This window comes from Halichoerus grypus, chromosome 15 (genome assembly GCF_964656455.1).
Source record: "Halichoerus grypus chromosome 15, mHalGry1.hap1.1, whole genome shotgun sequence".
Lineage (NCBI taxonomy): Eukaryota > Metazoa > Chordata > Mammalia > Carnivora > Phocidae > Halichoerus > Halichoerus grypus.
Window position 1 is genome coordinate 25,580,903 of NC_135726.1, and position 24,260 is coordinate 25,605,162.

The 24,260-nt window shown below is 37.6% G+C and overlaps 1 protein-coding gene, 1 non-coding gene and 1 pseudogene across 8 annotated transcripts in view; all 3 read left to right on the plus strand.

Annotated features, from left to right (window-relative positions):
- The window catches only part of CNOT1 (CCR4-NOT transcription complex subunit 1), a 107,644-nt gene that overhangs the window by 51,885 nt on the left and 31,499 nt on the right, over positions 1 to 24,260 (plus strand). For all 7 annotated transcript variants that reach the window (XM_078062666.1, XM_078062660.1, XM_078062663.1 and 4 more), the window contains exons 11-18: positions 2,450 to 2,620; positions 3,238 to 3,365; positions 5,271 to 5,511; positions 7,690 to 7,809; positions 9,841 to 9,963; positions 10,127 to 10,278; positions 21,483 to 21,633; positions 22,837 to 23,038. In XM_078062666.1, coding sequence (XP_077918792.1) covers positions 2,450 to 2,620; positions 3,238 to 3,365; positions 5,271 to 5,511; positions 7,690 to 7,809; positions 9,841 to 9,963; positions 10,127 to 10,278; positions 21,483 to 21,633; positions 22,837 to 23,038 — 1,288 coding nt within the window. The remainder of the gene's footprint in view (positions 1 to 2,449; positions 2,621 to 3,237; positions 3,366 to 5,270; positions 5,512 to 7,689; positions 7,810 to 9,840; positions 9,964 to 10,126; positions 10,279 to 21,482; positions 21,634 to 22,836; positions 23,039 to 24,260) is intronic.
- Positions 13,840 to 14,841, plus strand: LOC118555868 (large ribosomal subunit protein uL18-like; annotated as a pseudogene).
- Positions 21,938 to 22,073, plus strand: LOC118555881 (small nucleolar RNA SNORA50). Its single transcript, XR_004927198.1, has one exon. It is a non-coding gene; the product is annotated as a small nucleolar RNA SNORA50 (small nucleolar RNA).

Sequence of the window (24,260 nt, forward strand, 5' to 3'; positions counted from 1 at the left end):
TAAAATATCCACAAACTAAATAATTTGCCCCCAGATAAACAAAGTACCTCTCCTAAAATGTTAAAATGCTTAAATAAAACATGTAGGAATGAAACCTTGAGAATTTAAAAGGGAGTGATAAAGTGTAGTCAGTGGGAGAATAGTGGAGTCAGGATATATGTAATATCTTCAGTCTCATCCATAAAATGGCAAGGAACAAAATACAACTTTGAAGACTATGTATATATATATGTATAACAATAATATTCCTTATAAGGTGTCAGGACATTTATCCTAATTCTCATTTTTAGTTTTCTGTGTTTGTAATTTATCGGTATAATTGGGTTACAGTTGTCTATATGACATTCTTTTTTTTTTTTAATTTTATTTTTAGATTTTATTTATTAGAGAGAGAGAGAGATAGAGAGCAGAAGTGGGAAGGAGAGGGAGAAGCAGGCTCCCCACAGAGCAGGGAGCCCGATGCAGGACTCGATCCCAGGACCCTGGGATCATGACCTGAGCCAAAGGCAGACGCTTAACCGACTGAGCCACCCAGGCGCCCTCTATATGGCATTCTTATTAACAACATCATGGGTTTTTAAATTTTTCTTGATAGTGGATGGATTTATAGTATTCAGATTTATTCTCCTTTATTAATAGGAAAAAATAATACTTGATCTTGGCAGAAAATTTGGAAATGGGAAATAAGTTTCATTACGTATGGATACCACTTAATGTTTTGATTTTATCCTGTGGTGGTCATGCAAAAGGAAAAATACGCCCTTTTCACTCAGTAGTTCCATCATTGTACTTTATTGCCTTACTGAAAATAATCTCTTTTTAAAAATTGCAGACAAGAACAGTATTTCATGTTACCTCAACCTATTTTCTGTTTTCAGAGAGTGCAAAAGGCTATAAAACTGAGAGCCTGCACTGTGGGTTTGAACAATTGAGTTAGTAACCTCTTTTCTTCCTTCCTTCTTTTTCTTCTCATATATTTGAGTTTTCTGTACATTTTTTTGTAGGCAGGGAGCAGAACACAGTTTGATTTTGGGTGAACAATTTGTTTCTCCATTGCCCACAAAGGTGAGAGGAAGAAACCACAGGGGATTCTTACAGTCTTACCAAACTTACCTGTGGATTTACTAAATTCGTTTCTATGATAATGCTATTTAATAGTACATTATTGGTTCTGTACTGTTACAGTCAGTCCTTAAAACAAATTTTAGAAAGAAAAAGAAAACTTATTTTCTGAATGTTGTTACCTTAGAGTGAATACTTCTTTTGAAGTTTGTTCTTTGTACCCTTGCTTTGTGAAGCAAGCATTAATGTGTTCATGGCTTGCAAGGAGTCACCTTAGAGCAAAACTAAACTGTCCATGATGCTTTGAGGAATTTTAAGTACAGGGACGCCTGGGTGGCTCAGTCGTTAATCGTCTGTCTTCGGCTCGGGTCATGATCCCGGGGTCCTGGGATCGAGCCCCGCATTGGGCTCCCTGCTCAGCGGGAAGCCTGCTTCTCCCTCTCCCTCTGCCTGCTGCTCCCACTGCTTGTGCTCACTCACTCTGTCAAATAAATAAGTAAAATCTTTAAAAAAAAAAAAAGTGGGGGAGTTTTAAGTAGATAGTGTGGAAAGCCTTTTTCTTTTCAAGCATAAAATAAACTTAGTACTTTGTGCAGAGTGGTAAATTATCTTCTATAAACTTGTTTCCTTTGCTTTATGTTTTCTTAAGGAATCTCATACTGCTTTTTTGAATACCTTTTCATAGAATATTTTTTTAATGGAATTTTCATTTTGACATAAAGAATTTAGACCACTTTCCCTGATGCATACAATTAGTATACTTTGTAGGGGAGATCTTTAGTTAATTAAGAATGGTATTGGGGGGTGCCTGGGTGGCTCAGCCTGTTAAGCGTCCAACTTGATTTTGACTCCCGTGGTGATCTCGGGTTTGTGAGGTGGAGCTCTGTATCAGGCTCTGTGCTCAGCATGGAGTCTGCTTGAGATTCTCTCTCCCCCTCTCCCTCTGCCCTTCCCCCACACGCGAGTGCATGTGTTCTCTATCTCTCTCTCAATAAATCAGATCAGAATGGTATTTGGGATAATTGATTTATCTTTGCAGCTTTGTGCCAAGGTAGTAGAATCTTGGTGTAAAAACAAAGAGGCACTAATTGAAGAGTTTTGCCAAACTGGGATGGGATTGTTTGTTGGACTAAGTACGGAAGAGAGAGTTCCACATTATACACTCCCACAGCCATAAGTATGTCATGAACTAAAAGGTTGGAGTGCCTTGCTAGTAGAACCAGTTTATTTTAAATATTAAGAATTACTTTTCTAAGTCTCTAGAAATTCCAGATTATGATTATTTTGAGTTTAGAACATTTTAATTTCAGATTTAGTTTGGCTCTTTGGATAAAGCATAGAAATGTGTACACTTTTTATTAGATTTTGAAATGTTTTTCTGTTTTAGAACCCGAGTTTAAATTTTAAGGAAGTAACTTACGAACTGGACCATCCTGGATTTCAAATTCGTGATAGTAAAGGACTTCATAACGTGGTTTATGGCATTCAGAGGGGTCTAGGTATGGAAGTGTTCCCAGTAGACCTCATATATAGACCTTGGAAACATGCAGAAGGCCAGGTAAGTGAATGGTGTTTAACTGTAGAAGGGGAAGCAAATAATGACTTACTTCTTTTATAGTGCCATCTATTCATTGATTAAAATATTCTTTTAACATAGAATTTGTTTTGGACAGTGCAGAATAGTACAGACCATCAGTATTTTGAAAAGAATATCATAGTTTAGTACAGTCAGACTAAAAGTATCGGAAACCATTTATCTCATACCTTTCATGTGTTTGAATTGTCTGTGGTTTTGAAGAGCAAGCACATAATTAAGATTTAAAACAAATTGTCTTCTATGAAGGGGGGGAAATCGGAGGGGGAGAAGAACCATGAGAGACAATGGACTCTGAAAAACAAACTGAGGGTTCTAGAGGGGAGGGGGTTGGGAGGATGGGTTAGCCTGGTGATGGGTATTGAGGAGGGCACGTTCTGCATGGAGCACTGGGTGTTATGCACAAACAATGAATCATGGAACACTATATCTAAAACTAATGATGTAATGTATGGGGATTAACATAACAATAAAAAAAATTGTCTTCTTATAAGATTGAGATTAGCCTGATGAAAATGTTTCAGATTTTTATAGCATTTGCGGTCATTTATGGTAGTAAGGACTTTTTTCTCTTGTCTCAGCTCTCCTTCATTCAGCATTCCCTTATAAATCCAGAGATCTTCTGTTTTGCTGACTATCCCTGTCATACGGTTGCCACTGATATTCTGAAAGCACCACCAGAGGATGACAATCGAGAAATTGCCACATGGTAAAGACTCTCCTGTAGCTTTTCTTGCAAGGGTCACTTATGCTTTTTTTGCAATACAAAATTAATAGGGAGCAACTACATAGTTAAAAGATTTTAGTGAAACAGTATTTTTAGTGAGCCTTCTTAAACTTTAAATTTTTATGGAAGGATGTTGCTGGATAAAAGTCTATTTTTAGTTTCCTTATCACTAGATAGTTAACGTTTTTCCTCTCCTAAGGTCTGCCAGTGGGTATTCTCTGAACTGTCAAATATTGGAAGGAGGTTTGTACTTCTCCCTTAGTTTAGATCCCTTTCTTATGTCTACAGATATGCTTGCTCTCTTTTCTTTGTAAGTAGCTCAAGATGGCCAACCCATCAATTCTAATCCTTTCAGCTAAATTACCTAGTTTGAGTTCCAATTCCTAATTTCTGAGGGAGAATCTGACTCTGGCCCAGTACGTTTCTCCTGGAACTCAAGTCACTTCTCTGTAGGAATGTGAGGTAAGGATGGTGAAAGTACTTCCATTACTGTTGACACACACAGACACACATACGCACGTGTGCGCGCGCACAGAGGGGAGAGACATGGGCTGGATTGCTCCCCAAAGGTAACTACTTTTTTCTTACTTTTTTTCTAACTGGTTTTCTGAGGCCCTTTTCCAACACAGAACAGATGATTGAATTTTGGGGGCTGTGGGTTGGATTTTTAGGGCAATTTAAAGCCTTTAGATATTGCCAGATCTTCTAAAGCAAGAGATGGTAAACTTCCTGTAACGGGTTAGTTAATATCTGGCTTCTCTGGCCAGATGGTCTCTGTAGCAACTGCTTAACTATTGTCGCACAATATAAATATGGGTGTAGTTCTTTCAACAAAACATTTACTGAAACAGGCAGTAGGTAGGATTGGTCCTGTGGATGTAGTTTGCTGATCCCTGTTCTGAAAGATTGACTCCCACGCAGTAGTTAGTTCTAAAGTTCGTCCTTTTCGCAGGTGCTAGCAACATTGGATATGCAGGCTTGGTTGATGTTTCTTCCCCTCCTGCCAAGTCTAATGTATATAGCAGTATTTTCTTTTATAAAACTGAAATGTCATAGTGCATTTAAGAATTCCTTAACATAGCTGTACATTCAAGTTTGTCTCAAAAATATCTAACAGTTTGTATGATGAAGAGTCCAGACAGGGTTCACGTAGTTTCTTTTATTCTGTAAGTCTTCCTTTTCTCATTCTCTTTTTTGAAATACAATTTTTGCCATTGATTTGATAAAGTAATAGGATCTTTTATCCTTTAAACTACCCCATGGTATGGGGTATATGTTTCCTTATGGCATTTAATTTGATCTCTGTCCCCATAGTTTTCATGAACTAAGGGTAGAGTAAGCTCTTGAGATTTGATTAAAGTCAACCACATTCAGCTTGTTGGGACAAGAATAATGCATAGGGGATGTTGTGGAATTCTGAACTTGCTTGAAATCAGGAAGCACTTAACGTAGACCTTGGCATTACCAAAGTAAGTGTTCAGGCTGCATTTTTGTGTAGAATTTTTTTGTGTGTATAAATAGGTCTATGTTTATATTTCAGATTTTTGACTATTCCTAAATAAAGTCTGTGATGCTATTTCTATTTTTTATACCAATCACAAAAATCTTTGATGATCTCTCCTCTCCTTGGTAAGGAGGATCCATGATTATAAAAGTGGTCTGTGGTGTCCCCTCTCCTTCATCACTTACTGTCAACTTGAACTGCCTTTGAAATTAGTCTGAAAGTATACCAGCATATAATTTTAATATGAACAGCCCCAATTTAAACATTTTTCAAATTGACAACAACTCAGTTTTATTGTGGTAGCTGGTATCACTTATTTGGAAAATAGATTTTTGTATATTTAGGTTTTCATTGACAGAGTATCTTACTTCCATTCTTGTTAGGAAGAGCTTGGATTTGATTGAATCTCTGCTGAGGCTTGCAGAGGTGGGACAATATGAACAAGTCAAACAGCTCTTCAGCTTCCCTATTAAACACTGTCCAGACATGCTGGTATTGGCCTTACTACAAATCAACACCTCTTGGCACACCTTGCGCCATGAGCTCATCTCCACTCTGATGCCAATTTTCCTTGGAAACCATCCTAACTCTGCTATTATTTTGCACTATGCATGGCATGGGCAGGTAAGACATGAACATTTTTTTCTCTTAGTAACTGACATTCTTTGGAGGATGTTCAACTAAATTGTCAGTCTTCAATTATGACACTTTAGAGAAGTGGCACTTCCATAAAGCTTATTTTATCTTTTAGTATCATGTGAATGTTAAAGTCTAAAACTTCAAAGAACAAGAGGGAAGAGGCAAAAAAATAATAAATAATTCAGTATTATGAAAGCTCTGTACTACTAGGGCACCAGTATGCTTTTGATAACAGTAAGGAACTTAATTATTTATCATGGAACCAGAAGGTACTCATGTCACTTTTTAACAGTAAATAGGGGAAGATTATAAATCAATTTAATTGACATTATTTTCTCTTTTATCCATACCCAGCATCTAAATTTTGTTTGTTTCTACTGAAATGCCTTTTAAGCCCTGTGCTTTCCCTCCCTAAGTCTGTAGAATTTATTTAACCTGTAAATATTTTTTTGTGGGGGCGCCTGGGTGGCTCAGTCGCTAAGCGTCTGCCTTCAGCTCAGGTCATGATCCCAGGATTCTGGGATCGAGCCCCGCATCGGGCTCCCTGCTCTGCGGGAAGCCTGCTTCTACCTCTCCCACTCCCCCTGCTTGTGTTCCCTCTCTCACTGTGTCTCTCTGTCAAATAAATAAATAAAATCTTCAAAAAAAGAAAATATATATATATATATTTGTGCATTGAATTTTTTCCCCAATGGCCTATTGTATTTTTAATAAGGACAAATGCAGAAGCTTTAGAAAAAGCAGTTATCAAACACTTTACACCAAGTGCCCACCCTTTTTTAAAGATTTATTTGTTTAATTGAGAGAGAGTAGGGGAAGGAACAGAGGGAGACAGTCTCCAAGCAGACTCCCCACTGAGCGTGGAGCCCAACACAGGGCTCAGTGTCATGACCCCGAGATCATTTACCTGAGCTGAAACCAAGAGTCAGACGCTTAACCAACTGAGCCACCCAGGCTCCCCTCAAGTACCTTTTTTTGGCTATTTTTTTTCTTTAATCATTTTTATTCTCAGTAGTTATATACAGGCACTTAAAAAATTTTGTTAAGATTCTGATATATATATATTTTTTAAAGATTTTATTTATTTGACAGAGACACAGCGAGAGAGGGAACACACGCAGGGGGAGTGGGAGAGGGAGAAGCAGGCTTCCCGCCGAGCAGGGAGCCTGATGCGGGACTCGATCCCAGGACCCTGGGATCATGACCTGAGCTGAAGGCAGACGCTTAACGACTGAGCCACCCAGGCCCCCCACGACTCTGGTTTATAAATGAAAAATGTTAGCTTTATTAGTTCTGTGCTATTTGTCAGTTCTCCATTTCTAGAGACTCAAATTACAGGGTAAACTTACAGAATGTTTAACAAGCATTTATCCAGAAGCTTTGCAGCCCGGATATTTTCAGGTCTTTATCGCCACAGCTATGAGGTACAAAGGGCAGGCCAAAAAGGAGCAGCTCCTCACTCCTTGTTGAATACTTGTTTCATTTTGATCTTCTGTCACTCTAGGACAGTAACTGGAAAGTGATTTAGGTATAGTGGTAGCAGTTGCCTTGCCATTGCTTCTATGAGAACTATTCACTAAATTCCAACTGTTTATTTCTGTCATTCAGCTACAAGCCTTTAGATCAGGCCTCAAAGGCAGGCTGTTTTCTGGAAATAAAGGAAATTGGATAATTACAGAAAAATGAACATTCCCATTTGTGAAAAAGCTAGCTGTAGAATGTACAAGTACCATTCTTAGAAATACTGATAGAATACTATACTGTGCAACATGAGAAATGATTACCTTAAACCAGTTTTAAACATTTATAGACCAGTAATTTTGTAGTTTAATAATAACGAAATTATACAAATTTGATGTATCCTCATGTTCATATCGTATTCTATTCTGTTTGAAAATATATTGGCAGATGTTTTATAGGACAAATACATATACTGAATGACCCATGGTTTAGGGACAGGCTTTCATTTGGAAGATGTGGAAATAACTTGACTTTCCTACAGAGAATGTCCCTGCAATCACTGCTTGAGGATTGAACTTAATGTCTGCACGGGTACACCTCAATTTTACATATATGTAACAAGTTAAATTAGCTGGGCATTTGCAGTAGTGCCTATGAAAATGTTTGCAGAATTGATATATAACCCCGTATTTCTTTTCTTAGGGACAGTCTCCCTCAATCCGCCAACTTATCATGCATGCAATGGCAGAATGGTACATGCGAGGGGAGCAGTATGACCAGGCCAAATTGTCTCGAATACTTGATGTGGCCCAGGACTTGAAGGTGAGCTTGGAGGGACAGGCTAACACTTTTTTTTTTTTTTTTTTTTTAAGATTTTATTTATTTATTTGACAGAGACACAGTGAGAGAGGGAACACAAGCAGGGGGAGTGGGAGAGGGAGAAGCAGGCTTCCCGCAGAGCAGGGAGCCCGTTGCGGGGCTCGATCCCAGGACCCTGAGATCACGACCTGAGCCGAAGGCAGATGCTTAACCGACTGAGCCACCCAGGCGCCCCCAGGCTAACACTTTTATTTATTAATGAGAAAAGAAAACTTTTTTTTAATAAAGATTTGTTTCGGAGAGAGAAAGAGTGCGAGGGAGCGCAGGGCAGGGCGGATGGGGTGTGGCAGAGGGAGAGAGAAACTCAGGCTGACTTCTCACTGAGTGTGGAGCCTGACACAGGGCTTAATTTTATGACCCTGAGATCATGACCTGAGCCAAAATCAAATTTGGTGCTTAACTGACTGCACCACCTAGGCGCCCCAGAAAACATTTTTCATGTAATACAGATGCGTTAGGGATAATTCAGATGTAACTAACTCTTAGCTAGATTATGTTGAGATTTACAGTTTGCCTTGTAAGTACAAAGGGATTGGAAGGAGAGTGGTTTTAGAAAGGTAAGAAATGGGGGTGCCTTGGTGGCTCAGTTGGTTAAGCATCTGCCTTTGGCTCAGGTCAGGGTCTTGGGGTCTTGGATCGGGCCCTGGGTTGGGCTCCCTGCTGAACGGGGAGTTTGCTTCTCCCTCTCCGTCTGCCCCAGCACCCCCCCAGCTTGTGCACCTCTCTTGTTCTTTCTCAAATAAATAAATAAAATCTTTAAAAAAGGTAAAAAATGTTTTCAGTTCTCAGTACATTTGATTGAATTTTGTTTGGTCTTCTATGATAGTTGCAAAGATATTTTATTTATTTACTTATTTTTTAAATTATTGTTATGTTAGTCACCATACAGTACATCATTAATTTTTGATAGTGTTCCATGATTCATTTTTTGCATATAACACCCAGTGCTCCATGCAGAGCGTGCCCTCTTTAATACCCATCACCATGCTAACCCATCCCCCCACCCCCCTATTTATTTATTTTTTAAAGATTTTATTTATTTGACAGAGAGACAGAGACAGAGAAAGCAAGCACAAGCAGGGAGAATGGCAGGCAGGGGAGAAGCAGGCTCCCCGCTGAGTAAGGAGCCAGATGCCGGGCTCGATCCCAGAACCCTGGGATCATGACCCGAGCTGAAGGCAGCCACTTAACCGACTGAGCCACCCAGGCGCCCCCACAAGGCTATTTTAAAGCAAGTGGGATAACTGATTTCATGTAATATGTTAGATATAATTTGTGGAGAAACTGGTTGGGTTTCATCCCTTTTGCAGGTTTCATTAGCATTAACGGAATCTTTTGACAAATAGTCTGACTTGATGTCTTTGACCAGTAGGTGCATAGTACTGGTGTTGAAGTTGTGCTTAGGTTGGAGTAAGTCTGAGTTTAGTTTTTTTTTTTTTAATCGAGTATTGATCCTTATTTATGCATTGTGTCTTGCTCTGATTTAGGTTTAATTATTTTAAGAAGCACAGGGTAAAGTCATGTGTCCGTCCATCTTTGAAATGTGATCTTACTTTAAGTAAAAACTAATATCACCAATGAATTAAGCTATTTAAAAAATGAAGACCAAGAAAATATTAGCAATATGTTTTATTTAGACTTGATTGTGAAAATAAAATCAGGGAACAGAGAATAGAACGGAGTGTGAGAAAGATACTTAATTGCTTGACTTACAAGTTTGTTTTTTTAAGATTTATTAATTAAAAAAAAGATTAAGAGAGGTTGCATGCATGTTGGGGGGGGGGCAGGACGGGGTAGAGGGAGAGGGATAGAATCTCAAGTAGACTGACTCCCTGCTGAACGGGGAGCGTGCTGTGGGGCTTGATCTCACAACGCTGAGATCATGACCTGAGCCAAAATCAAAAGTTAGGAGGCTTAACCAGCTGAGCCACCCAGACACTCTGACTTAAAGTTTCTGATATTCTTTTGTTTTAGGCCTTGTCAATGCTGCTAAATGGTACTCCATTTGCCTTTGTTATTGACCTTGCTGCACTTGCTTCACGTCGTGAATACCTCAAACTTGACAAGTGGCTCACAGATAAAATTCGAGAGCATGGAGTAAGCAGGATTTGTCCATTTATTACTGCTTTAAAATTTTGATGGCTAAAATAGCTAAACAATGGCAATGAAGATGTTATTTTGTGGATTTTATACTGTCTTTAATAGTCTGAAAGCAGTTAAGATCAATTTCAAATGAACCGAAAGATTTTCTGTTTTCCAGGAGCCTTTTATCCAGGCATGTATGACTTTTTTAAAGAGACGGTGCCCTTCGATTTTGGGTGGACTTGCTCCAGAGAAGGATCAGCCCAAAAGTGCTCAACTTCCTCCAGAAACCCTGGCGACAATGTTGGCCTGTTTACAAGCTTGTGCAGGGTAAGAAGAGCATGCTTAAATAGGACTGTTTAGTATTGGAATTGGATTATATGAATAAATTGTTTGGGGAAAGAGGGGTTGAGTGATTAAAAGTGACAGCAGCTTAGATAATCCAATGGTTTTTAAATCCAAAGTACTATACTAAAAACACATATTAGATCCATTTAAGTTAATTTTTTTGTTTATGATGTGAGGTGAGGTTCAGATTCATTGTTTTGCATATGGATGTTCAGTTGTCCCAACACCATTTGTTGAGAAGACTGGTCTCTCTCTTTTGAATTGTCTTCTGAAAAATGAGTTGCCCATAGTGTGTGAGTTTTATTTCTGGATTCTTAGTTCTGTTGTGTTGATCTGTACATGTTGATCTTTGCCAGGACCACACGGTCTTGATACTGTAGCTTCTCAGTGAGTTTTGAAATTAGGAAATATGAATCCTCCAGCTTCCTTCTTTTTCAAGATTGTTTTGGCTGTTCTGGGTCGGTTATATTCCCAGATGAATTCTTGCAAAGTTGTGAAGAAGCCCACTGGAATTACGTTGAATCTTTACATCATTTTGGGGAATATTGCCGTCTGAAAATATTAAGGTCTATTTAGGTCTTGATGTTTTGTCCTTTTCAGTGTACAAGTCTTAAGCTTCTTTTGTTGCATTTATTGTTTTTTTGTACAAGTCAGGTCACGTGTGAATAGTTTTATTTTTTCCTTCCCATCTTTTTTTGCTTATTTTCTCTAGTGTGAACCTGCAGTCTGATGTTGAATAGAAATGGCCAGAGCAGACGTTCTTGTCTTGTTCTTGAATTTAGAAGAAAGGTATCTAGTGTTTCACCAGTAAGTGTGATGTTAGCTGTGGGTTTCCATAGATACCCTTCAGGTTGAGGTTTCCTTACCTTTAATTCTAGTTAGTTGCATGTTTTATCATGAAAGTATTTTGTCAAATGTTTTTGTCTGTATCACTTGAGGTGATCGTGTGGTTTTTGTTTATTTTGTTTATGTATATTAAGTGAAATTCGGATGTTAAATCTTGCATTCACTTGGTCTTTGTATATACTACTTTTTATATGTTGCTGAATTCAATTTGCTAGTATTTGGTGAGGATTTTTGTGTCTGCATTCCTAAGGGATATTGTTCTTATGTTCTTTTTGTCTAGTTTTGATTATCAGGGTAATAAGGGCCTCATACAGTGAATTGATAAGTGTTCTTTCCCTTTCCTCTTCTAATTTTCGTTAGAAAGATTGGTGTCAATTCTTTAAATGTTCCGTAGAGTTAAGCAGTGAAGCCATCTGGTCCTGAGCTTTTTCTTGTGGGTAGGTTTTAATTACAGATTCAGTATCTTGTTACAGATCTATGCAGATTTTCTTTGAGTTTTTTTTTTTTTTTTAATTCATTTGAGATACAGAGATACAGAGAGAGCAGAGAGCATGAGCAGGGGGAGGGAGAGGCAGAGGGAGAGGGAGAAGCAGGCTCCCGCTGAGCCAGGAGCCCAGCGTGGGGCTCGATCCCAGGACCCTGGGATCATGACCTAAGCTGAAGGCAGACGCTCAACCGACTGACCCACCCAGGCGCCCCAAGATTTTTAATTTTAAGTGATCTGTACACCCAACATGGGGCTTGAACTTTTAACCCTGAGATCAGGAGTCACATGACTCTACCAACTGAGCCAGCCAGGTACCCCTAGGCAGATTTTCTTTCCTTTTTTTTCTTTTCAATCAAGTTTTGGTGGTTTGTGTTTTTTCTAGGAATTTGCCCATTTTGTTCCTTTTATACTATATCCTTATTTTTCTCATTTCTCTAAGGTTGGTAGTAAAATCCTCTCTTTCAGTTCCTGATTTTAGTAATTTGAATCTCTTCTCCTTTCTTCCCTTCCTCCCTCACCACCCCTTTCTTGTCATTGTGGCTAAATGTATGTCAATCTTGTTAACCTTTTTCAAAGAAGCAACTTTTGGTTTTGTTTTTCTTTATTGTTTTTCTATTTTCCACTTATTTCAGCTTCTTATTTTGAGTTTAGTTGGAACTTTTTAAAACTTACTAAGATGGAAAGTTTGGTTTTCTATTTGAGATTGTTCTTGTTTAATTGGGATGTTTATGGCTTTGAATTTCCACACATGAAATGCTTTAAGTTTGGTATTATGTGTTTTTGTTTTCATCTGAAAGTATTTTGTAATTTCCTTTGACCCATAAGAGTATGTTGTATTTAATTTCCACATATTTGGGAATTATCTAGTTTTTCTTTTGTTAACTGATTTTTATTCAGTTGTGAGTGGAGAACATGCTTTATATGATTTTATAATCTCTTGAAATTTATTGAGACTTACCGTATGGCCTAATGTGGTCTATCCTGGAGAATTTTCCTTGTGCCCTTGAGAAGGATGTGTGTAGTCTGCTGTTGGGTAGTGTTCTGTATAGGTTTGTTAGGATTAGTTGGTTTTATAGTGTTGTTGAAGTCTTCTATTCCTTGTTTAACTGCTCTGTGGTTCTCTCTGTTATTTTTTTTAAAATTGAGGTATAATTGACATTGTGTCAGTTTGTGTATGTGTTGATTTGATATATTTATATATTGCAGTATACAGTTATTACTGTAGTGTTAGCTAATACCTTTGTCATATCACGTAACTATCATTTCTTTTTTTGTGGTGGGTACAATTAAGATCTTGTCTCTTAGTGACTTTGAAGTGTATAATATAGTATTGCTGACTATCAATTATGGAAAGTAGGGTATAGAAGCCTCCAACTATTTTTGAGTTGTCTATTTCTCCCTTCAGTTTTCCCTTCATGTGTTTGGGGGCTCTGTTTTTAAAGGTATGTATGCTTATGATTATTATATGTCTTCCTGTAAGAAGGATTGGCCTTTTTATTATTATAAAATGCTTTTCTTAGTTCCTGTTAATTTCTTTCTTAATGGCTACATTTTGTCTTATGTTAGTAGAGCCAATGTAGTTCTCTTTTTGTTAATGTTTGCATGGTATCTTTTTTCATCTTTAAGATTAAGGCATCTGTAACTTGAGTTATAGGTATCTTAATCTAAAGTGTGAGTCACTTCTTGACAGCATACAGTTGGATTATTTTTTTTAAATCCATTTGACCATCTCTTTTAATTGGAGTATTTAATCTATTTATATTTAATGTGATTACTGATAAGGTAATTTATTCATGTCACTTCATATTTTTCTGTATGTATTTTATGTCTGTTTTGTTCTTTCATTCCTCTGTTACTGCCTCCTTTACTGTTAAATAGATACCTTGTAGTATATCATCTTAATTCCCTTGTTGTTACCTTGTATATATGCTTTTATTTTTTTCCCTTTGTAGTTACCTGTTAAAATTAACATTTATCTTAAAAAAACCTAATTCTGATTAATAACAACCGAATGTCAATAGAAAGCAAAAATTTACTCATATAGCTGTGTTCCCTTTCTCCTCATTGGGCTGCTATTGTTAGATTACACCTCTCTACATAGTGTTCCCATCAAAAAAGGTATAATTATTATCTTGTGTAGTAATTGTCCTTTAACTCAAGTAGGAGATTGGTCTGTGGCAAGCTGTGGACGCTGGTGTCTGTTCCGCAGGATGGAGTTTGTTAAAATTATCAAGAGTAAGGCTTGCTTCAAGAGATACCAAGTGAAATTTGGAAGACGAGAGGGTAAAACTGATTACTATGCTCAGAAACATTTGGTAATTTAGGATAAAAATAAATGCAACACATCCAAATATAGAATGATAGTTTAAGTAACCAACAGAGATATCATTTGTCATATTGCTTACGCCGGCATAGAAGGAGATACCGTTTTTGCAGCTTATGCTCATGAACTCCGGAAGTATAGTGTGAAGGTGGACCTGACAAAATATGCTACAGCATATTGTACTGGCCTGCTGCTGGCCTGCAGACTTCTCAGTAGGTTTGGCAGGGACAACATCTATGAAGGCCAGGTGGAGGTGACTGGAGATGAATACAATGTGGAAAGCATTGATGATCAACCTGGTGTCTTCACCTGCTATTTGGATGCAAAGCTGTCCAGAGCTGCTACTGGAAATAAAGTTTTTGTGGCCCTCAAGGGATCTGTGGATGGAAGCTTGTCTGTCCGTCATAGTACCAAACGATTCCCTGGTTACGATTTGGAAAGCAAGGGATTCAATGCAGAAGTACATCAGAAGCACATCATGGGTCAGAATGTTGCAGATTATATGCATTACCAAATGGAAGAAGATGAAGATGCTTACATGAAGCAATTCTCAGGGTGCCTGGCTGGCTCAGTCAGTGGAGCATGTGACTCTTGATCTCGGGGCTATAATTTCAAGCCCCACATTGGGTGTGGAGATTACTTAAAAAAGTAAAGAAAAGAAAATGCTCTCAATACATAAAGAACAAAGTAACTCTAAACATGGTAGAGGAGGTGTGTAAGAACGCTCATGGTGCTGTACGAGAGAATCCAGTCTATGAGAAGAAGCCTTAAGAAAGAAGTTAAAAAGGAGGTGGAACTGTCCCAAAATGTCTCTTGCCCTGAAGAAAGATGAGGTAGCTCAAAAGAACCAAGCTTTTGTAGAGCTTAGGAGCGGGCCACTGAGAGCTAATAAACCAAACCATAATTTCTATGAAGATTTTTCGGCTAAAGACAATAATAAACTTATTCACCAAGCCAAAAAAGAAAGATCAAGTAGGAGATAAAAAGAGAAATAACAACAATAACAACAACAAAAACACATACTGTGGTTTATCTTTATCTATGTCACTTTACTGTTGCTCTTACTTGTTTCATATGAACTCAGGGTATTATGCAGTGTCCTTTCATTTCAGCTTAAAGGATTCCCTTTATTTCTTGTTAGGGTGGGTCTTTTAAGAATGAATTCCCTTAGTTTTGGTTTAACTAGGAATGTCTTAATTTCTCCTTTGTATTTGGAGGATAGTTTTATAATACAGGATTCCTTATTGACAGTCCTTTTCCTTCAGTTCTTTGAATATGCCATTCCAGGGCTTTTTGGCTTCCATAGCTATTAATTTTTTTTGAGGCTCCCTTGTATGCACTAAGTTGCCTCTCCTTGCCATTAAGCTGCTCTCATTGTCTTTTTTTCTTTCAACAATTTGATTATGTTGTTTCTAGGCTTGGACTTTCTGTGTTTATATTACTTGGAGTTTGTTGAGCTTCTTAGGAGTGTAGATTAATGGTTTTCATCAAATTCAGGAAATTTTCAGCTGTTACTTCAACAAATACTCTTTTTGCCCCCTTTCCATCTCATCTCTCCCTCTGGGACTTCCATTATATATATGTTGGTACATTTGGTAGTGTTCCACCTGTCTCTGAGTTTAGTTTTTTCTTTCAATTTTATAGGCTGGATAATCTTAGCTATCTTCAAGTTCATGGATTCTTTTTTGCCTCCATGAATCTGTCCTGTAGTGAAATTGTCAGTTATTACATTTTTCTTTTCTTTTCCTTCCTTCCTTTCCTTTCCTTTTCATTAAAGATGTTATTTATTTGGGGGGGGGGGCAGAGAAGAGCAGAGGGGGAGGGAGACCCCACTGCTGAGCAGGGAGCATGATTTGGGGCTCGATCCCAGGACCCTGGGATCATGACCTGAGCCAAAGGCAGATGCTTAACTGGCTGAGTCACCCAGGCACCCCAGTTATTACATTTTTCAACTTTAAAAGAAAGAATTCTTTTTTAAAATTTTTATTTACTTATTTAAGCAATTTCTATACCCATTGTAAGGCTCAAACCCATGACCCTGAGATCAAGAGTTGCACACTCTTGCAACTGAGCTAGCCAGATGCCCCAAGAAATAATAATTTCTATTGACATGCTCTATCTTGAGGAACATCTTTTTTTTTTTTTTTTTTTTTTTTTAAGATTTATTTATTTCAGAGAGAGCGTTGTGTGTTCAAGTTGGAGAAGGGGCAGAGGGATAGGGAGAGAGAATCCCAAGCAGATTCCGTGTCGAGCCCGATGTAGGGGTCAATCCCACAACCCGAGATAATGACCTGAGCCAAAAGTAAGAGTCAGATGCCCAACTGACTGAGCCACCCAGGTCCCCCTCTCCCCGCGTAGCATTTTAATTTTTAAGCAATGTCTACACCCAGCGTGGGGCTAAAACTCAAAACCCTGCAATCAGGAGTTGTATGATCCACCAACTGAGCCAGCTAGCCGCCCTTGAGGGGCATCTTTTTAAAGTTTTTCTTGTAGTTTTTTTTTTTTTAACATGCTTTACTTCAGTTTTTGGAATGTAGTTGATACAGCTGATTTAAAGTCTTTGTCTACGAAGTCCAGCATCTCTTTTTCTCAGGACAGTTTCTGTTGATACCATTTTATTGGTGTGTGCAGGCCATGCTTTATTGTGTTTTTTGTATGTCTTGTAATTTGTGGTTGAAAACTGGTAAGTTTAAATAATGTGGCAGTTCTTGAAATCAGGTTCTCCCCCCATCACCTGAATTTTTTGTTTTGTTGCTTTTTTTCTTTTGTTTAGAGACTTTGCAGAACTATTTCTTAGTGTCTGTATTCTTTTTTGTCACGTTAGGCCACTGACATCTATGTTTGGGTAGCCTTGTGTTCAGCTAAGACTTGGGTGATTTTCTTAAATGCCAGGATTAGTAAGTTAACTCTTTATTCTGTGATTTTGTGTGCATATTGGGGCACATCTTAACACTAAGCCAGTCACTTGATAACTCCTTGTTAGCCTTCACTTCCTTCTTAGAGCTTGACCCTCAGCTTGAGGTGAGAGCTTGGTCCTTTTCAAGTCTTTTTTGGGAATACCGCAGATTCATGTATTGGCAGTGCTCTACACATGTCCGAGGACTTCTTGATTCCCTGGGAAAACTGAGAGTTCTCAGTTTCACCCATGGGAATCTTATTCCCCAGATGTTCCTTTTAAGCTTTTTGGTTAACCTATTGTTTGCTCAAACTATTATCTTCACCTCAGGCAGCCAGAAAATTAAAACAATTACCTTTAAATGTATGTAACAAATACCTCATGAGGAAAAGGCTGTTTGTGGTTGGCCAGCTCTTAGGTCACATAGAGATAATCTTGCCATTGTGGTCTCACAGGGAACCTCTCTTGAAATAATGACAGCTCTCTGAGAATGAGGCTTTGAAGATGTCTCCAGTCAGTTCTGAGCCCTGTCCTTTGGCTGTCAGGCTGCTGATTTTCTCTATGGTTGTGGGCTATTAGTTTTCAAGGTTGCTGTCCAGCTGGAGAGGGTGCATGGGAGTAAAGCAAATGGAGATGCCAGAAAGCTTGCTTTTATTACCAAGATCCAGTGTTTCTGGAATAAAAACTCTGGATTGTTTAAAAAAAAAAACAAAACTCTGGATTGTTATAAGCCTTTAGTCTTCAGAGTTCTGATATAGTTGATTCTGATAATTTTTGTCACTGTTCTAGTTGCTTTTATGGAGGAGAGAATATTTGGAGGTCGTTTTACTCCACCATTTGCTTATGTACTGTGTATTTTTTTGTAAGTTCTGAAGCATAATAAACACCTGTGAGTCTGCTGTGTAGCTTAAACCGTAACATTTTTGGAGCTAACTTTGTCTTCCTCTCCAATCCTGTTTCTTAACCTTTCCCATGTAGATCTTGAATTTTATTTGGCTTTTCTGTGTTTTTTAAAAAATGTACACACATATATCCCTGTAACTTGGTATTCTCAACCAGGGAATATTTTGCTCCCTCAAGAGTGAGTTGATACTGTTACTGACTGTTACAAGCAGAGAGAAATGTGCTATTGGCATCTAGCAGGTAAAGGCCAGGGTTGCTGTTAAACATTTTCAGTCCACAGTAGAGCCTCCCACAACAAAGAATTATCCAGTCCCTAGTGCTAATAGTGCAACAGTTGAGAAACCCTGCTCTGTAAGTTCTTAATGTTCTAAAATTTAAAGTTTATGAGTGTTGCCTTTCACATTTGTATATTGTAATCCACCTGGAATTAAATAATCTGGAATTAAATACTAGAAATTTAAGGGCATATTGAAATTGGATAAAATGTTTTGTGTTTATGTGTAAGGATGTAGTTTACCCAACTCTAGGTTCCAATTTCTTTCTTCCTTTCTTTTTTTTTTTTTTAGAGATTTTATTTATTTGACAGAGAGCAGGAGAGCACAAGCGGTGGGAGTGGCAGAGGGAGAGGGAGAAGCAGGCCCCCTGCCCAGCAGGGAGCCTGATGTGGGGCTCGATCCCAGGATCCTGGGGTCATGACCTGAGCCAAAGGCAGTCGCTTAACCAACTGGGCCACCCAGGCGCCCCTAGGTTCCAGTTTCTTTTATTGATGTATTAGAAGAACCTATCTTCTTGAAGAATTTAATGAAATAATGCATGTAAAATGCCAAAGAAGGAAAGTTCTTCCAGTTAATAAATACAGAAATAATTATGATGGAGTTATAAACTTTAGTGGATGTTAAAAGTCGTGAGAGAATGTTTGAGGAGCAGGACAGTCACCTAATTTCAGACTCTCTCCCCACAAACTACTGTATAATAACAAAGGGGGAAAGTAGTAACATTTCAGTGGAGAAGCTTGGTATATGCCAGGTTAATTTATTGATCAAAAGTGATCACCAGCTATCTAAATCCTATGCCTCCTAATAAAACACACTGAAGGGGCATCTAGCTGGCTCAGTCAGAAGAGCATGTGACTCTTGTTCTTGGGGTGTTGTGAGCTTAAGCCCCACATTGCGTGTAGAGATTACTTAAAACGATAATAAAAATAAAAAATAAAATGCACTGATAAGAATATAATGTAACTTATGTAGTAGTCCTGCAACAAATGCATCTAAAATCTAAGGTATCAGACAAACTCAGATCAAAGGATATTGTATAAAATACCTATTTTAAGAAATCAAGTTCAAGGAAGACAAATAACAGCTGATGAATTTCTCCAGTTTAAAGAAGCTAAAGAGGTGACAACTCAGTGCAGTGGATTGGATCATGACGCAGGGAAAAAATATCAGTGAAGTACATTTTGTGGGAATAATTGATGTAATTTGAATATGGCCTATTTTATTTGTGTTAAACTTCCTGATATTTATTATTCTACATGGTTATATAAGAAAATGCCCTTGTTCTTAGGAGAAACATAGTGAAATATTTAGGGACAAAAGATAGCATCATCATCACGGATACTTTTTGGAGGAGAGTATAGAAAGAATGGCTAAACAAATTGGGCAAAATGTAACTAATGGGAGTTCCTAATATTCTGGCCTCTTAAGTTTGAAATTGTGTCAAACATAAAGTTTTTTCACATAGTAAGGACTATCTTAATTAACCGTAGTTTATCAATCTAAGATAGCCACCGTTTAATATTTTAACATCTGAAATGAGTCATATCATTAGTGACATCTCAACAGTTATAATTAGCTGAGTTATTTCCTTTTTGTGTAATACATAAAATAATGTGTCTTAGAATTGAAGGCATTTTGTATTCAGTGCAACATAATGATGATTATTTACTAGTGGAAGCCATTAACCCAGGGCATAGGTGTCTTTGGAATGGTTTCTTTTTAAATTAAAAGGGTTTTTTGTGGCTCTTACCCCACCTTATTCTTGTCTTCTATGGTAACCATTTTCTTTTATATTTTGGGGTTATCTTTGCATTTAAAAAAAGTATTTGTATTTTTCCTCTTTACTGTAGAAAAGGGAGTATATTATATACACTCTATTGCAAAATGCTTTCATTTGATCATATATCCTAGAGTTCACTCCATAGAATCAAAGAGCTTCCTTATTTCTTGTAATTGCTGCGTAGTACTTCATTGAATAGATGCTTGTGCTTTAGAAAACCAGTTTCCTATTGGTGGACATTCTGATTATTTTTGCTATGTATCATAAATAGTGTTGCAATAAATAAGTGTTTTGTATCCGTCATCTTTGCCAGTATATATTTGGACCATTAGAAGTAGAGGTATTGGATTAAAGGGAAATGCATGTGTAATTTTGTTAGGTACTGGAAAATTTCCCTCCATAGGAAGTTTTCCATTCTGTATAACCACCAGCAGTGAAAATGTCTATTTCTCCATAGCCTTGCAAATGGAGTATTTTCTAATCTTAAAGATGAAAGTGGTATGTCCGCTTTTTTAATTGCAAGTTTTAATTGCAGGGGAGTAGGGACGGTATTTTGAACCTAGATACATAGAGGCTAGGGAGAGCTAGTCATGTCTTTTCTATTTGAAATGTCTTTGTTTGCAGCATCTTTTGGAAATTAAGTTTTAATTCTTATTACTAAGGTAAATAAGTAGACTCACACTTTTAGTGCTTGACATCTCCCTCTTTTCCATGATCTGTTAATATTTTTCTTCCTTGCTTTCTTTAATGGATGAAAAAAACAACTCATTGTTCATTTAAAGTCGTAATCTATATTGGAGCCACTGTGTCTTTTATATTGGCACAGGCAAGAATTTTGTAGATTGTGCTGTAGTGATTTAATATACAGTTTTATCTTTTTTTCCACACGTGAAATAATCATCTTCTCTGAGTGACTACTTTTACATCTTGTTGCCCATAGTAAGATTTCTGAATTTAGGAGGAAACATTTAAGATGGTATGAAGTTTGTGTAGAGTTTAGGAATGCCATTTCTACAGTTTTAGGAGGCAGTAACACCTTAAGATAGGAAGGTGGGTTTTTCATTAAATAAACATTTATTCTACTTGACGTTGTAGAAGTCAATTCTTTAAGTGCTTGTCAAGTGTAGTGACTACATGTGTATGGTATTTTTTACCTATACTTAAATAAATGTTTTGTCTTTATGAGAAACTAGTATTAAGTTTTCTTACCTGTTTGCTTTGATATGTCTAGGTTTGGGCATAATTTTTGACAAAGTGGTTGAGGATATATAATGTTTCTTGGAGTGTTACAAAATATATTTGTTGTACCATACACAAGGTTTAGTTTCAGGGGTATAAATTAGGTATCTCCAAAAGAGAGCCAGTGCTCAGAAAATCCTCCTGTTTAGTGATGGATGCAAAGACATGGGGTATGCTGGAAATTTAGCCATATGTTCTAGCAGGTTTTCTTTATTAGAAAATCAGGTTTGGGGGTGCCTGGGTGGCTCAGTTGGTTAAGCTCTGACTCCTGTTCTCAGCTCAGGTCTTGATCTCAGGGTTGTGAGTTCAAGCCCCACATTGGGCTCCACGTTGGGCATGGAGCCTACTTAAAAAACAAGAAAAAGAAAATCTGGTTTGTTTCTTTAGGTGTTCTGAGTAACAGCAAGTGATATTTTTCATTTTTCTTCTGTCTTTAGGAGTGTTTCTCAGGAGTTATCAGAAACCATCCTCACCATGGTAGCCAATTGCAGTAATGTTATGAACAAGGCCAGACAGCCACCACCTGGAGTTATGCCAAAAGGACGCCCTCCTAGTGCTAGCAGCTTAGATGCCATTTCTCCTGTTCAGGTAAATTAATACTACAACTGGTACATCTGTGTTTGTTCATAGACTTGGAGTAGAATAAACTTCTACATCATTAGTAATCTCTCAAAGGAAAATTTGTCTAAATATATCACCTTATAGATAACCTGCATGTCTAGCATCCACTACTACATTTTAAAGGAGATCCATAAATAGGCATTATAGTTGAGGATAGACTTTAATCATTAAATAGAACGTGACTCTGAGAGGAAAGATACAAAACAACTTATTTAGGTAAATGATAAGGGCTTCTTTTTAAAATAAGAATAACTTAGACTTGAGACAAAATAAGCACTGCCTTTGAACCTGATGTGTCTTGTTTGTAGCTTCACGGGCCAAGCAACAGTGCTAGAGCATAAGGACTTGTTATAACTGGGGCTCTTCAGCTCTCAACTGAACTGCTCTTTTAAAAACAAGGTACATTTAAGTTACTCCCTGACACCAACCACCCCCCTTCTCTCTGGGAGCAACATATTCCGCTTCTGTTTTCATCTGCATTGATTGGCAGATTGGGGTTTAAGAAAAGAATGTTTAGTGATTCTTCAGGGGCCACTTTATAAAAGGCATTTTGTGTACCATTTTCTGTGTCTTGAAGGTCTGAAATAATGCCACAAACTAAGAAGCTTGAAAGTGCAGTTATTAGATATTTTAAAAGATCTTTTGGTGAATAGCATACCTTGTTTTTTGTTTTAAATTAGAGCTGATCTCCTCCAGCCCTCAAGATCTTCACATTTTGAGTAGATGTATTTGTTTTGACTGGAAGATTTATTTCTAATTGCTAATAAGCTTTTGTGTTGAAAGCTAAATAACGTAGTTTGAGAGATTCTTTATGTTGTAAAGGGGCTTATTGGAAATTTTGAAGACCTAATTTAACAACTGTCCTGTGTCACTACTAAGTGCTTAGTGCTATGGTTGCAGGGCGATTCACCTTAAATGTTATTCTTGAAGTTTTGTATCCCTCATATTATGGCTCTGGTACTTTGGCAGAGGCTAACTCTTGAAACCTACTCCGAGAATAGTAAGAAAAATGAGTAGCACAGAGAATTTTGAGAATTTAGGTATCATCGTGATTGCTTGGGGTTTTGCAGTTTATTAAGCATATGAAAAGCTAAAGATTTCTTTACCTGTGTCATATGTCTGTATGTTCTTGAAGTATGTTTAATACATCTTTATAATGTTTTTCTTTAGATTGACCCTCTTGCTGGAATGGCATCTCTTAGTATAGGTGGTTCAGCTGCCCCTCACACCCAGAGTATGCAGGGTTTTCCTCCAAATTTGGGTTCTGCATTCAGTACCCCTCAGTCACCAGCAAAAGCATTTCCACCCCTTTCAACCCCAAATCAGACAACTGCATTCAGTGGTATTGGAGGACTTTCATCACAGCTTCCAGGTAAGGGGGGGCAGTGGTGGATGAGAGTGCAGATTATTTGTAAATCTCATTGTGCTATAGTGTGGGGTAAGGTGTTTGGAGTCACTGTGATAATGAAAGCTGTTTAAATTGTAAAGTTGTTTCAATCTTCAAAGCTGGGAGGAGAAAACTGTACTGTTATAATATTAATTGATTCAGATTATAAGGATTCCGTATTACCAAATGATAGTATAAACAGTAACAAGTGTGTTAATCACATTCTGAAAGATGGAGGTTTAGATAAAGAATTCACAGCTTTATGAATCATTCAGTAAATAATAAAGGTAGGAAATATTTCGCATATCAGATTCAGTATATGTTCTGCTTCATTGCACCTCATCTACCTTGAAAATGATAGTAAATCCCTAAAACTTTTTTAGTTATTTCAAATATTTTGGCTTTGAACTTTATATTGAAGTAAAGGTTACATTTTTTCCCCTCTCCTGTACCCATTTGTTTCTCCTAAGCTCTCTGCATCTTTTATCTTCAGGGTATAAGTTTTAGTGTACAAAAATTAAGGGTGAAAGTGTAATGACTCTGTAACCTAATTAACAGTGCTGCTATATGGTTCTAGCCCTGATTGTTGGTTTATTTAAGTCAAAATTAACTTCCTTCATAAGGCCTTCTTAGCAAAGTTCTTTTATAATTTCTGTTTGCTAGAGTTGAGAGGAATAAGCAAGTCCTGGCTCATTGCCAACTGGAAGATAGTATGAAATTCTTTAGTTTTTAATCAGCGATAAAAGCAAACCAATTCCAGGGCGCCTGGGTGGCTCAGTCAAGCGAGTATGTCACCCTGCATTGGGCTTCCTGCTGAGCGGGAAGCATGCTTCTCCCTCTCCCACTCCCCCTGCTTGTGTTCCCTCTCTCACTGTGTCTCTCTATGTCAAATAAATAAAATCTTTAAAAAAAAAAAAAGCAAACCAGTTCCTCTTATTTTGACTACCTTATATATCATATCACCTATGAGAATGTAAAATGTTAAAGATTTGCATATTAATTTTATTAAGAATATAAATACATGAATAATTCTAAATGCTGAAGACATTTTGGTGTTGTCCATTTTTTTTTAATAAGATTTTTTACTTATTTGAGAGAGTGAGCATGCATGCACGCACAAGCAGGGGTGGGGGCAGTGGGAGAGGGAGAAGCAGACTCCCTGCTGAGCAGGGAGCCTGACACAGGGCGCGATCCCAGGACCCCATGG